Below are 14562 nucleotides of genomic sequence, written 5' to 3' on the forward strand. Positions count from 1 at the left end.
GAATTTCTTCTAGAATTAACTTTGTGAGGGATATCACAGGATTTGAAATAGGGCCTTTCTTTGTTCATTACCATTGCTTTTACTCTGTTCTTTAGGTCCTCTCTGTGTTTCTTCTGTTTATTTCTCTTGGATTCTTTGTTTCATCAACTTCTATGTGTAATATAATTTATATAATCATTTACTCCTTAATTATGATTTTGTTACAGTAAATACTTGTTGATGGTGACAACTTCAAGATACTTCATTTCAATTTGCATTCTCATAAAATGCTATTTTTGTGATAGTAGCTGAGACTACCTAGAGTTTGTGAAGTACACTTAATATTTATATTTAAAGGCAGTAAGATCTTTTTGATCTTTAAATTGTATTTTATAATTAAACTTTTAGTTTATTTAAAAGTACTTTTTAACTAACAATAAAAGCTATGACCTAGCATTCCCACTGCTGGGCATACACCCTGAGAAAACCATGATTCAGAAAGACACATGCATCTCAATATTCATAGCAGCGCTATTTACAATTGCCAGGACATGGAAACGACCTAGATGCCCATTGACTGATCAATGGATAGAGAAGTTGTGGTACATGTATACAATGGAATATTACTTAGCCATAAAAGGATGAATGTGAGTCAGTTGAACTGAGGGGGATGAACATAGAGCCTGTTATACAAAATGAAGTAAGTCAGAAAGAGAAAAAACAAATATAGTGTATGAACACATGTATGGAATTTAGAAAAATGGTACTGATGGTCCTGTTTGCAGGGTAGGAATAGAGATGCAGACATAGAGGGTGGACTCGTGGACACAGCAGGGGAAGGAGAGGGAAGGATGAACTGAGAGACATTGTGTACACATTGACATGTACGCATTTACCATTTAGTAAAACAGATCACCAGTGGGAAGCTGCTGTACGACACAGGGAGCCCAGCCCGCTGCTCTGTGATCACTCAGGGGTGGCATGCGAGTGGGGTGGGAGGGGTATGTATGTGTATATACACTTACGGCCGATTGGCTTGGTATGGCAGAAACCAACACAACATTGTAAAGCAGTTACCCTCCAATTTAAAAAAAAGTACTTTTTATACTTTATGTATTTATCATATTCTTTAAATGGGATGAAAATGTCATTTGGACATCTAAAAACTTAAAAATTTGAAGTAGAGTTGTTCAGCTGGATGTAAGTTGAAGGGATACCCACTTTGGTTTTTCTTTAAAAGGAACTTGAGCTTTTGTTAGATCTGAGTTTGAATATTGCCTCATAGTATCACAATGCTTTCTGCCAGGTTTTAAGCTTCTTAATATGAATTTTCTCATGAAAAAATGGTGATTGTTCTAGTGTTAGGATTAAAGGGAATAACATATGTATTACCTCTCATGAACCAGATACAAATTAGGCTCTTGATAAATGTTTTTTTTTTTTGTCCTAGTGCTTTGTATGTAGAAGGGATTGAAATACTGAAATTTTCAGCTACCATGGGTCATATGATAGATATTTTTGCTTGTCTTTCCAGAGAAAATAAGTTTATTAAAGCATGGATTAAGAGTAATGAAGTTTATCTTTACAATTTAAATTGAAAGTTTACTCAAATATTACACATTGTAGTTGTTTTACCAGTATTCTGAAATATGAATAAGCTACAGTTTATCCAGTCATTTTTGTAATTTCCAATTTTTTATTATAAGATACAGTGCTTGTATTTCTTTTCCAGCAGTTAACTCTCTAAGATAACGGAATTGCTTGACTACAGGGTGAAAAGTGCAAGTGTTAGTTGTTCAGTTGTGTCTGACTCTTCAGGACTCCATGGACTGTAGCCCACCAGGTTCCTCTGTCCGTGGGATTTTCCAGGCAAGAACATTGGAGTGGGTAGCCATTCCTTTCTCCAGAGAATCTTCCTGACCCGGGGATCAAACCTGGGTCTCTTCCATCTCTTGCATTGGGAGGCAGATTCTTTACCACTAGTGGCATCTGGAAAGCCCCAGACTATAGAGTAGGCATTTCTTAAATTTTATTAGATTGTATTTTTCTGTTTAAAAAAGGCACACACACATATTTAAGATGACAAGTATGGAAAAGTACAAAGATAAGACCATTACCCAGGGCCAGTCATAGAAGGGTTTTAGTGATAGGAAATTTTCTATTTTAAGATTGCGATCATAATTTTTTAAATAAAAAATTTCATATATGTTTTATTGACTTACATACTAAAAAGTCAAATCTTGAGCTAGAAATAGAAAAGCTGTGTAATAAAACAAAAATGAGAATCAGAAGGAGGCAATTTGAAGGTTTAAAAAATTATGAATTTTAGAGCATTCCTCTTGCCTAACTTATAGATGAGGAAGCTGAATCTCAAATAATGAACTGATCCACTCGACAAGTGAATTCCATCTCGTTAGTAGTAGAGTTGCAAATGGATGCTAAGTCTCCTCTCTGCTGGTCTAGAGTTTTTAGTGTAAGGTGGATAAACCCAACCGTTCTTATTATTTCTGTGCAGCAAATTTGTCCTAAACTTTGTTGCTTACAATTATCATTTTTTGTTTTGTTAACAATTTTATGACTCAGAAATTTGGGAATGGCAGTTGGGCAGTTCTCACTTAGGTTATCTCACGAGATTCCTGTTATTTGTTGGCTGAGAAACTGCAGTCATCTGAAGGGTCAGCTGAATTGCAGATATAAGATGCTTGGACAGGGCTACCAGTTGCTGCTGGCTGTGCACAGGGAGCTCAGCCTGCGTGTGGCTTCTCCAGCATGGTGGTCTCAAGTTGTTGGGCTTCTCATATAGTTGTGGCTTTTCCGAATGTGAGTAACTCAAGAGCAGCAGCTGTGGAACCTTTTCTGTGTTAGCCTTGGAATTTTACATACTATCACTTCCACTGCGTTCTGTTCCTTATGAGTTGCTAAGGTCGGGGCAATGCAGAAGGAGGCAAATTCCACCTCTCAGAAGGTAGGGATGTCAAAGAATTTATAAACATGTTTCAAAATTTCCACAACCAGGATGTGAAATTTGCCATTCTTTTTCCTGGATTCTCTTGGTAGCCTAGAAATGACTGGTGATTATAGCTAAATACAATATAGTAATTGATATGTAATTTCCTGTCTATTTAAGTGGTACTTGTCTGTTGGGAAAAACCATAACATGATAATGAAATACCACTTTAGCCAGAAATGGCAACTGTAGGGTTTTAAAGAAGATCAGAGTTTTCCTTAGTATAATAGTTATATTATTATATCTCAAGAGAATGAAAGCTTATACTTAAAGTTATAAGAGAGTTTTAAAAGAATTGATCTTTACCTTGGTAGAATGAAAAGGGACATATTAAAATTTTACTAGGATTCATTGCAGCTTAAGGAACAGAATACAGTTTTGAATTTGATTAAAACGGAAACTAAAATTATCACAACTTTTCTGCTAATCTCTACTTGGGGTCTCTATTGTGCTTTTATTTCTTAATGAGAAACAATTTTATTAGGACCAGTGATTTGGATGGAAAAGGCTTCCTTTTGTGCCTAGGTAATCATAAATAAGAAGTAAGTTAATTGAGTTTTAATGTGATATATTTAGAGGGAAAATATAAGAATTTCCACCCTCTTTCTTAACAACTTTATTGTAATATATTGCTTTACAATTTTATATTATTTTCTGCTGTACAGCAAAGTGAGTCAGCCATGTGTATATGTGTATCCCCTCTTTTGGGAATTTGCTTCCCATTTAAGGCACCACAGGGCATTAAGTAGAGTTCCCTGTGCTGCACAACATGTGCTCAGTTGCTCAGTCGTGTCCGACTCTTTGCAACCTCATGGAATACAGCTTCCTAGGCTTTTGGAAATTTCCAGGCCATGGAATTCTCCAGACAAGAATACTGGAGTAGGTTGCCATTTCCTACTCCAGGGGATCTTCCCGACCTAGGGATCAAATCCATGTCTCTTGCATTTGTAGGCAGATTCTTTATCTGTTGTGCCACCTGCGAAGCCTAATGATGTTTGAAAAAACTGATTTAAAACTATATTAAATTTGTGTTATAGTTCTTTTCAAAGCATTTTTACATATATAAATGATGAAAATGCAAGCAGTAATTTAATAAGGATGGAATAAATAAAAGAGAAAGTAGATGAAAGGATAAGGAGATAGAAAATGTTAATATAAGTGTACCAGAATTGATGCTTTTTAACTGTGTTGTTGGAGAAGACTCTTGAGAGTCCCTTGGATTGCAGTGAGATGCAACCAGTCCATTCTAAAGGAAAGCAGTCCTGAATATTCATTGCAAGAACTGTTGCTAAAGCTGAAGCTCCAATACTTTGGCCACCTGATGCAAAGAACTGACTCATTAGAAACATCCCTGATTCTGGGAAAGATTGAAGGCAGGAGGAAAAGGGGACGACAGAGGATAAGATGCCTAGATGGCATCACCAAATCAATGGACATGAGTTTGAGCAAGTTCTGGAGGTTGCTGATGGACAGGGAAGCCTGGTGTGCTGCAGTCCATGAGGTCACAGGGTCAGACATGACTGAGTCACTGAACTGAACTGATACAGATGTTCTTAAACAAATATCTATTTTATGCCATTTAAAAATTTCGTTAAAGCTTTTAAAGCCATATTGCATTTTATTTTGCAACTGCAGTCACAAATTATATGTTTGCTTTTAGCATTTATATTTGAAATTTAGTGAAGAGCTGAATATGGCTTAAGGATTGGAATTTCTACATCCTTACTCTACAGGCCCATAGGATTATTGAACAAACCCCTTTTGTGATTTCATTCTTATAATTTAGCAAAGTATTTGAAAAAGGAGACAGGATGAGAAGAGGGCAATGACGTCTCAAAAACTGCTATAGAGAGGGAGTTATAACAATTAAGAAAATGTTGTAAGTTTGAATTGAAAGAGATCCTAGGCGTAGTCTAATTCTGCCAGTTTGAAAAATGAAGAAACAGGTTTGAAACTCTTTTAACAGCAGCAAGATTTTTCCTGTTTAAAGTTTTACTTGAATGAGCATACTGCTGTCTACTTAATTTTATTCATACAAGTTGTGTCAGATATTTGTCCCTGCTGTCCCTAGAGTAACAGAACATTATGTACTCAGCAAGGCTATTTATACACATGACATTCTTCATACTACTACTACGTACTGTTTTTTTTTTTTTTTTGGTGTGTGTAGCTAATATGTAATAAGAATTGAAAATGTTCTTTGTGTTGAATGAAGCCGAAATGAAATAGAAACACATTTTAACTTTATGAAGTACTTTAAAATGAGAATTTATGTTTATTCATTTTTTGTTTAGATTTGTTCAGTCATCAGATAATTCAGTTCAAAAGAAAATTATCTCCAGTATTATATGTACATGGGTGTAATAGAGAGTTTCTTAGAGAAAATAGTACTGTTTAAATCAAGATAACTTTTCAAGGAAAGATTATTTTCACTGAGGCTGTTACCGTAAGCAGTGTCCATTTATTTATGTGTATTGACCAGATCATTAATCTTTGTGACTTTGATACATTTAGCTGTTAATACAAATTAAATAAATAAATAAACACATTTTCCCTCGTGTAACCATAAAATTTGAATGTCCACTGTGGAAAAATTGACAAATAGAAAAAAGAAAACATTTACCTCCAGCTATGCTCTCCAGAGATTACCACTATTTATTAATTTGTTTGTTTGCTTCTAGTCTTCTGTATTTCATACTCTTACATAAGAGAAATAATCACTTAACAAAATAAGTTACTATGTAAATGTGCTGTCAATATTCTTGCTTTTATTCAAGAAAGAATCCAGTGAAGAGTTAAAACTAATTTGATCAGAACTTGTAGCAAAAGCAGGATTATTGCAATTGAGAGCTAAAGTAACTTTTCATAAATGAATAAGTAAAAGAAAAATATGACTTTACTTTTAGAGGTACAAGGTTTGATTTTAATTAGTTATAAATTACATTAATGCTAAAAGATAGAGTGGAGAATCACAGAAATTTTGGTGAGGAGGCCTTAGAAATATTTAAGACATTTCTTTGCCAGTTTAGCGTTTGATTTTATGACATTGCTCACAAATGGTCAGCCTCTCCATAAACACTTCCAGTGGTTGAGCTGACCTAGCTAATGAGGCAACTCGTTCCTTTCTTTGATAGCTCCAATTATTGGGAACCTCTTCTCAATACCGTGTTAAATATTATAATTTTCCCACCTTTCTTGTTTTTCCCTATGGAAACATTTTAATTTTATTCCCATTAGACACCCCTGTAACTTTTTAGCTTTAGTTATACAGTATTCTCTGCTGTTCATAGCTCTTTCACCTCTTCATTCCCTTTTAAAACTATGATCTGATTTTGGTACAGAGTCACAAGGACAGCTTATCATGAAGCATATTATGGCTTCCTTTAGGCCTAAGGTGTTTTGTTAGCATTTTAGCAGCAGTGCTAAACTGGCAGAAGCTCCAGTGGTCAAATGAAATACTCAGGTCCCTCACTCACTTACCCCTTCAGATTTATAGCTGACAAGTTTGAGAGCTCCCTCTCTGCTTTGTATTTGTAAAATTAAAGCAAACAGTCTCATGTTACAGTGGCTTACATAAATGTTTTCACTTTATTCTAGTTTCTCAAGATCTCCTTTGGATTTTATTTTTATAATCTGCTATGTTAAATGTTCGTTTTAGCCTTGTGTGTTTTGTATTAACATTGAGTATTGTTTTAACCAGCTGTGGATTTAACTTGACTTCTTTATACGGAGCTCATGTTTTTTCATCTGTCCAGTAAATCCATCAAAGAACGGTTAATTTGGGTTGAAAACCACCGGTAAATTTTGCAGGGTAGGAGTTTGAATCTGTTTTCTGGGGAGTTGGGGGAGGGCAAGGTGGGGTAAGGGTCTTCTCTGATATTGGACATAGATATCAAACTCAGCTAGGAAGGGAGTCTACCTGTGTCTGAAACACACATGCAGCGTTGTCTACTTCTTTGCTCAGGAACCTAGTTAACATTTTTTGAGAGTGTTTCTGAGATCTGTATGAATGCTGTCTCAGTTGAGGTTGTTTATTTCCTTTCTTGTTCACTGGACCCATTATTTTCCCCCAGGGTTCTATACTGTTTTCTCGTGGATAAAAGGAGAAGAATTCTACTCTCCATCTTGAGTTTTGGGTGGGGTCTTGTTGTCATGATAACTAAATTGTTTTCATCTTCCTTAATGCCTGAATATCCCACCACTGGAAGTTATTCCTGTTCGTTGAAACTTTTCTTCTTTCTTGGTATTTCCCTGGTGGTCCAGTAGTTAAGACTCCATGCTTCCACAGCAGGGGTGGGTATTCTATTGCTGGTTGGTGAACTAAGATCCTACATGCTGCGAGGTGTGGCCAGAAAAAATGGAACTTGAAATAGATAACACACTAATCCATTATCTTGAGTAGATTGTTGTAGTTAGGATTGGAAATCATCAGTTCAGTTCAGTCGCTCAGTCGTGTCCGACTCTTAGCGACCCCATGAATCGCAGCACGCCAGGCCTCTCTGTCCATCACCAACTCCCGGAGTTCACTCAGATTCAGCGTCCATCGAGTGGGTGATGCCATCAGCCATCTCATCCTCTGTCATCCCCTTCTCCTCCTGCCCCCAATCCCTCCCAGCATCAGAGTCTTTTCCAATGAGTCAGCTCTTTGCATGAGGTGGCCAAAGTACTGGAGTTTCAGCTTCAGCATCATTCCTTCCAAAGAAATCCCAGGGCTGATCTCCTTCAGAATGGACTGGTTGGATCTCCTTGAAGTCCAAGGGACTCTCAAGAGTCTTCTCCAACACCACAGTTCAAAAGCATCAATTCTTCGGCACTCAGCTTTCTTCACAGTCCAACTCTCACATCCATACATGACCACAGGAAAAACCATAGCCTTGACTAGACAGACCTTAGTCGGCAAAGTAATGTCTGCTTTTGAATATACTATCTAGTGGTCATAACTTTTCTTCCAAGGAGTAAGTGTCTTTTAATTTCATGGCTGCAATCACCATCTGCAGTGATTTTTGAGCCCCCCAAAATAAAGTCTGACACTGTTTCCCCATCTATTTCCCATGAAGTGATGGGACCAGATGCCATGATCTTCGTTTTCTGAATGTTGAGCTTTAAGCCAGCTTTTTCACTCTCCACTTTCACTTTCATCAAGAGGCTTTTGAGTTCCTCTTCACTTTCTGCCATAAGGGTGGTGTCATCTGCATATCTGAGGTTATTGACATTTCTCCTGGCAGTCTTGATTCCAGCTTGTGTTTCTTCCAGTCCAGCGTTTCTCATGATGTACTCTGCATATAAGTTAAATAAGCAGGGTGACAATATACAGCCTTGACGTAGTCCTTTTCCTATTTGGAACCAGTCTGTTGTTCCATGTTCAGTTCTAACTGTTGCTTCCTGACCTGCATACAGATTTCTCAGGAGGCAGGTCAGGTGGTCTGGTATTCCCATCTCTTTCAGAATTTTCCACAGTTTATTGTGATCCACACAGTCAAAGGCTTTGGCATAGTCAATAAAACAGAAATAGATGAAATCATAATTAATGTTAAAAACATTCATTCAGTTGAGTTCAGTTCAGTCACTCAGTCGTGTCCGACTCTTTGCGACCCCATGAATCGCAGCACGCCAGGCCTCTCTGTCCATCACCAACTCCCGGAGTTCACTCAGTCTCACGTCCATCGAGTCTGTGATGCCATCCAGCCATCTCATCCTCCGTCGTCCACTCTTTCTCCTGCCCCCAATCCCTCCCAGCATCAGAGTCTTTTCCAATGAGTCAACTCTTCACATGAGGTGGCCAGAGTGCTGGAGTTTCAGCTTCAGCATCATTCCTTCCAAAGAAATCCCAGGGCTGATCTCCTTTAGAATGGACTGGTTGGATCTCCTTGCAGTCCAAGGGACTCTCAAGAGTCTTCTTCTTCAACACCACAGTTCAAAAGCATCAATTCTTCGGCACTCAGCTTTCTTCACAGTCCAACTCTCACATCCATACATGACCACAGGAAAAACCATAGCCTTTACTAGACGGACCTTAGTCGGCAAAGTAATGTCTGCTTTTGAATATACTATCTAGGTTGGTGATAACTTTTCTTCTAAGGAGTAAGTGTCTTTTAATTTCATTAGCTTAAAGCTATAATTCATTGTCATCATTGAATAAATAGAAAATTAATATTAGCAAAAAGATGATGAAATTACCTATTACTCTATCACTTAGAGGTGACTTACTCTAATCATATATATTCTAACAGATTTTATATATGGTATATTTTAGGGACTCCATGCTATATATGCTATTCTGTAACTTACTTTTCTTACTAATGGTAGTTTTAAACATCTGTAACAAAGAGTATATTTTAACATATTTTATTTGTGTGTGGTATCACTACTTAAATGGTTTCATACTCTATATGCTATCCTTCATAGCATGCTTTTTTTTTTTCTAATTTATAGTAATAGTTTTTGAACATTTACCTGGTCATAATGAGTATGGAACTCTAATGTTGTTTTTCTTTAAAGAGTATATTTGTGCTATAATTTATTTCTCTAATTCTCTGCTCTGCTGTTGGAAACCAAAGTTTTGTGGTTTTTTTGCCATTGTAAATAACATTGTGATGAGTGTTATGCAGATAGTCCCTATTCACTTGTCTGATTATTTCTTTAAGATCAATTGTTAGAACTGGAATTTCTGTTCCAGTGATAGATATACTTTAATGACTTTCCATATGTGTATTGACAAATTGCCATTCAGGAAAATTGTTCTGTTATATACTCTCTCAAGTGTAGTACAAGACCATTATCCCACCTGTTTAAATGGTGGTAGACTCCCTTCCTAGCTCAATTTGATATCTATAATGATGTCAGGCTAATCTTTGTTTCTAGACTTTTGTCTTTGTGCCTTCTTGGAATGACTTTCCTCTCCCTAGCTTGACTAATTTTACTTGTCCTTTAAAGTGTAAGTTTGGGAAATTTTTAAAACTTTGTATTGTCATGGCCATTGCTTGACCAAGGATACACTTTTCATAGGAAGTTTTTATTTGAAATTATGAAATAATCCTAACCTGGATTATAATATTAAAAGTTTTTTTTTTTTTTTGTCTTCTTCTCTGGCCAGAAGAACAGTTTCATAAATGACTATTAGCTAAAATCTCAAATTTTACAATCTTCTGGGTCTTGTGGCATGTCTGTCTTTTATGGCTCTACATTTCATACTGGCTGGGTTTCTCTTTGGACAAGGTGAGGGTGGCAAAGGATGAGGGAGTATAGTTTGTTTGACTGTCACTATTGCTGCCAAGTAGATGACCATAGAGGCCTGGCTTTGGTGGGGGTTAACAGAGGGCATATTGAAGTGCTTAGTAAATGCTGAATGACAGAGCTATGAGGTATCTTTGGGAACCTTCAGACTGGTCCTTAAGGCTGATGCTGGACTTCTCAGAAACTTGCAGTTAAGGCTTGGTATGCAGGCCAACAATACTACACCAGTGGGTAGAGCTGCAGCATAAAGCTGAAGCTTTTATGCTTTGGAGGTTTGATTTAATTGAGAAAGTGTCTGGGAATTTGTACCATGGTTCTATCCTGCCATCAGCATAATTGGTTAGCATAACAAACAGTATGCCAAAATACTACCACACATGTCTTTATAATACCAGTTGGCTCATATATGTTTGGAAAATAGGAAAAAGATGTCAGTATACAATGGAAGTTTTGGATTCCTATGCAATCTTTCCTGAACTATGCAATAGTTCAGGAGATCTGGGATAGTGGGGCACAGTCATGTCCTTTATCTGGAGAGAAACACACCCTCATCTGCGAAGGGAGAAGGAGCCTTTTCAGCCACATTTGAAGGAAATTAGAACTGAGCAGCTGCACCCATGGCTTCCTGCTTTAGAGGCACATTCCAGCTTCACTGTTGGTGTCACTACTAGCAGACTGCTTCCTTTGCCCCTCTTCCCGTTAATGTTGTCTCAGCCAGCTAGCTTCTCACTCTGTTGTGGTGGTATGTTGTTAACATCCTGTGAGACACACTCAAACCACTCCAAGATGTTTGCCTGGGCATCCAAATGATCTCCCCAGGTACCAATTATTGCTTTTGTTATATCTTTGGTTATACACTTGGTTACAAAATAGGTTGTGAATGATCTGTCCCTCACTCTTCTATTCCCCATAAGCCTTGTTATTTTTAATGTGAGGTATTTTTTTCAAGAATGGATATATCACGTGTGAGCAGAAATACATATATTTTCTTCTTGGGTTTTTTTCCTAGTAAAAGTGAAAGTGAAGTCGCTCAGTCGTGTCCAACTCTTTGTGACCCCATGGACTGTAGCTTACCAGGCTCCTCAGTCCATGGAATTTTCCAGGCAAGAGTACTGGAGTGGGTTGCCATTTCCTTCTCCAGGGATCTTCCCGACCCAGGGATCGAACTCCAGTCTCCTACATTGTGGGCAGACCCTTTAACATCTGAGCCACATAATAATTTGTTTTTATTAATATTTTTTTGACCATCAACTCCAGTTTCTAACATACTGTGCTTATTTTTCAGAACTTGATCTCTTGAACTCATTTGTTTGTATTAGACCCTTCCAAACTTTTCCTCTATTCATTGCTTTAACCCCCTTCTTCTCCTCTTCCTTCCTATGCTAATCTTTTCCCCCCTCCCCTTTAGCTTCTTTGTGCATTTAATATTTTGTTTATAAGTTAGGAAGATTTTTATTTTGGGATTTGGGGGCATTTGAGAGTCTTTCATTAGAGGCACAGATTAAGTTTAGGAACTCTTACATTTTAATCCTAAGAATTTTCATGATATATTTAATTATAATGCTAATTTTAAATTTAATTTTCAATTAAAAGTTATCAGTATTAAAATATATTTTATTATAGCAAATAATAAGAGTAAAATTATTAATTAATAATATGTAAGCACACCTGTATTTTATATTTAATATAATTTATAAGCATATTTAAATTTACATAAAATATATAAATTCATGACTAGGACTACAGATAATGCTAATTTTGTTTTTCTCCAGGAGGATCAGGATGGGAGTCAAGGTCTGGGGAAGAGAAAGAGGGTCAAACTAAGCAGTAACACCAAAGGTATTTATATTTTGTTTTTTTTCCTTGTGTTAAAAAATGCTTAATTACTAAGAGCACTTGGTTGGCTGGCCATCAAAGCTGTTTGAAGAGAGAGTTATGTTATTAGATATGTTCAATATGGAGAAAGTTGATAGGGGATGATTGTGGGAGACCTCAAAAGCAAGTGAAACCCTGACTGTTGGGATTTTTATTCATTGTTTTCTTCATAAAATGAGCAACATTATATTTGAGCCAGAAAAATAGTCTTTTCATTGAATCTTTTGATTTGGATCCAGTGTTTTTGGTATAAAGCTTAAATTTGATTTGTATCTTTTTGTAATCCGGGGTATGCAGTTTCTAGAATGAAAAAGGATGAGCAGCAGGGAAGTAGTGTGGGTATGTATCAGAAAAAGTAACAAGAGTGAAAGAAAATGAGAATGAATGGCACTTAACACATATTAAGGGTTCAGTAAGGACTCAATATATATTGATACAAAGGAGAAAGTAGATATGCCTGTAGTGAGGGAATAGATTAGTAATATTTATCGAACTTTTGTATATCCTAGACATAGTGCTAATCACAGCATGTGCATTCTGTCATTTAATTCTCACAGTAACCATATGTAGTAGGTTTTATTGTTACTACTGTTTTATGAATGAGGAAAGAAGGCATGTTAGGCATAACAGCTAATGAGAGGTAGGTCCTTAATTCAAATCCCAGAGTTTAAAGGCTTTATCACTATATTTTCTTGACCCTCCCTAAAAGCTTTTCAAGAGTACTTGTTATTAGTTGGTAGCCTGTGCTCCATTTTTGAAATGGATTTCTAAATCTTAGCGTAGTCTTATTTTCTGGGTTAGTATGATCTGTTAGAAAGTCTTCAGAGGTTAAAATACTTTCATGAAAAGATTCTTTTTTCTACTGCCAAGTGTGTCTTTTGGAAAGTTTAAGACTGCTTGGAAAGGTGGAGCAACCAGACAGTTTTAGTCGAGGCTCATTTTGTAAGTCTGTTCTTGGTTACTCACATTGCTGCATTCAACTTATGGACTGTTAGCAGAGGGCATGAAATTTGATTTGCTGTCCAGGACACATGCCTGCAACGTTTCCCTTTTTCTTGGCCCTGCAGAAAATCTGTAATGCCTGAAAGAAATTAGAAACCCATTTGGCTACCTGGCTTTTTGACTTAACCAGAATTATGCATGTGCTTACCTGAGTCCTTGAGATACATCTGAGTTGGAGGAGATTGTTCAGCATATACTTGAGTTTAAGCTTTAGGGATGTTCAGAAAATGCCTCTCGTGGTGTTAAGAGGTCATTGTTTTCCTTCAGCCTGGTCAAACTCTGGCTTAAGACATTTTTTATGCAGACTTCATGTTGAAGTTTATTTTCTTTTATACCTGAATTTTTTTTGCATTTGAGATAGATTGTTGTCTTTTCCTTCCCTTTACTGGTAAGAAGTAGTAAAGAGATTTAAGACTTGATTAGTTATCATGTTTGGTTTGAGTATGTACATTGAAGAAATGGCTTTTTCAGTTAGTAGAAACTCTTTTCAAGAAGTGATTGTTGCTTTTGAAAATGTCTGAAGTCCAGAGTGGTTTAGTTTTTGTAAGAATTTGATTCAACAGTTTGAAAGCGAGCTGAAAATAAAATATGTAATGATGGACAAGAGGAGAGGCACTGTGCTAACAAACACATCACTGCCTATTTTCAAAAGTTCAGTTTTAAGGATGAGAAAGCTTAGGCCTAGAGGACTTCAGCTAACATGGCCAAGATGAGCTGGTGAGTTGTAGAGCCTGGACTTTACTGTCTAAATTAAAAGCTATCATTCATTTATACATACTAATTGAGAAATTTGTTTGACAATTTCGCTTGAAGTGGTTTTAGGTGTTGTGAAGGTCATGATAGTTTAATCAAGATTTTAAAGGTAATAATCATAACATAACTAATGAAAGCATTTCTAACCAGATTTCTATAACATAACGTATAAAACACATAACACATGGTTTAAATATCTTGGCAAACTGGTATCTTTTAAGAATAACAGTGAAGACATTGTGGTTCACCCCCCACCCCCACTTTTATGTCTGAAGATAGGAAAATGGGATTGTACATAACAGCAGCTATTTTCATTTTAATAGAAGGTACAGCTTTTCTGGGGTATTCGATCATTTTATTTATTTAAAACAAAGTTAATATATCTTTAATTTTTAATGCTTGATATACAATTATGGTAGCTTCAGGCTTTTCTTTGGTTAATATAAACTTGCAGAGAGTTATAACTATGAATTTAAGAATAAATACTACTAGTTTTAAAAAAAAGAATAAATAGTACTAGTTTTGTTCAGCTTTGTAATTATTTTCAGAAGCCGCTTATCTGGCAGGGATATTTTTTTGGTAGTCAGTGAAATTCTCAGTCATGTTAGTACCAAGTGAATTTTGAGAATTAAATTGGCTTCAGCAATGTGTGCTGTAGGTTATATTCTAATTTTTAATTATAATCCTTTTATTCCTGTCACCTAATTCATTTG

General features: G+C 36.3%; 1 protein-coding gene across 6 annotated transcripts in view; it reads left to right on the forward strand.

Moving 5' to 3' along the window:
* UBR3 (ubiquitin protein ligase E3 component n-recognin 3) overlaps nucleotides 1-14562 on the forward strand; it is a 208485-nt gene that overhangs the window by 58271 nt on the left and 135652 nt on the right. For all 6 annotated transcript variants that reach the window (XM_040229306.1, XM_040229307.1, XM_040229312.1 and 3 more), the window contains exon 6: nucleotides 11992-12058. In XM_040229306.1, coding sequence (XP_040085240.1) covers nucleotides 11992-12058 — 67 coding nt within the window. The remainder of the gene's footprint in view (nucleotides 1-11991; nucleotides 12059-14562) is intronic.

Source organism: Oryx dammah, unplaced genomic scaffold (genome assembly GCF_014754425.2).
Source record: "Oryx dammah isolate SB20612 unplaced genomic scaffold, SCBI_Odam_1.1 HiC_scaffold_27, whole genome shotgun sequence".
NCBI classification, from domain to species: domain Eukaryota; kingdom Metazoa; phylum Chordata; class Mammalia; order Artiodactyla; family Bovidae; genus Oryx; species Oryx dammah.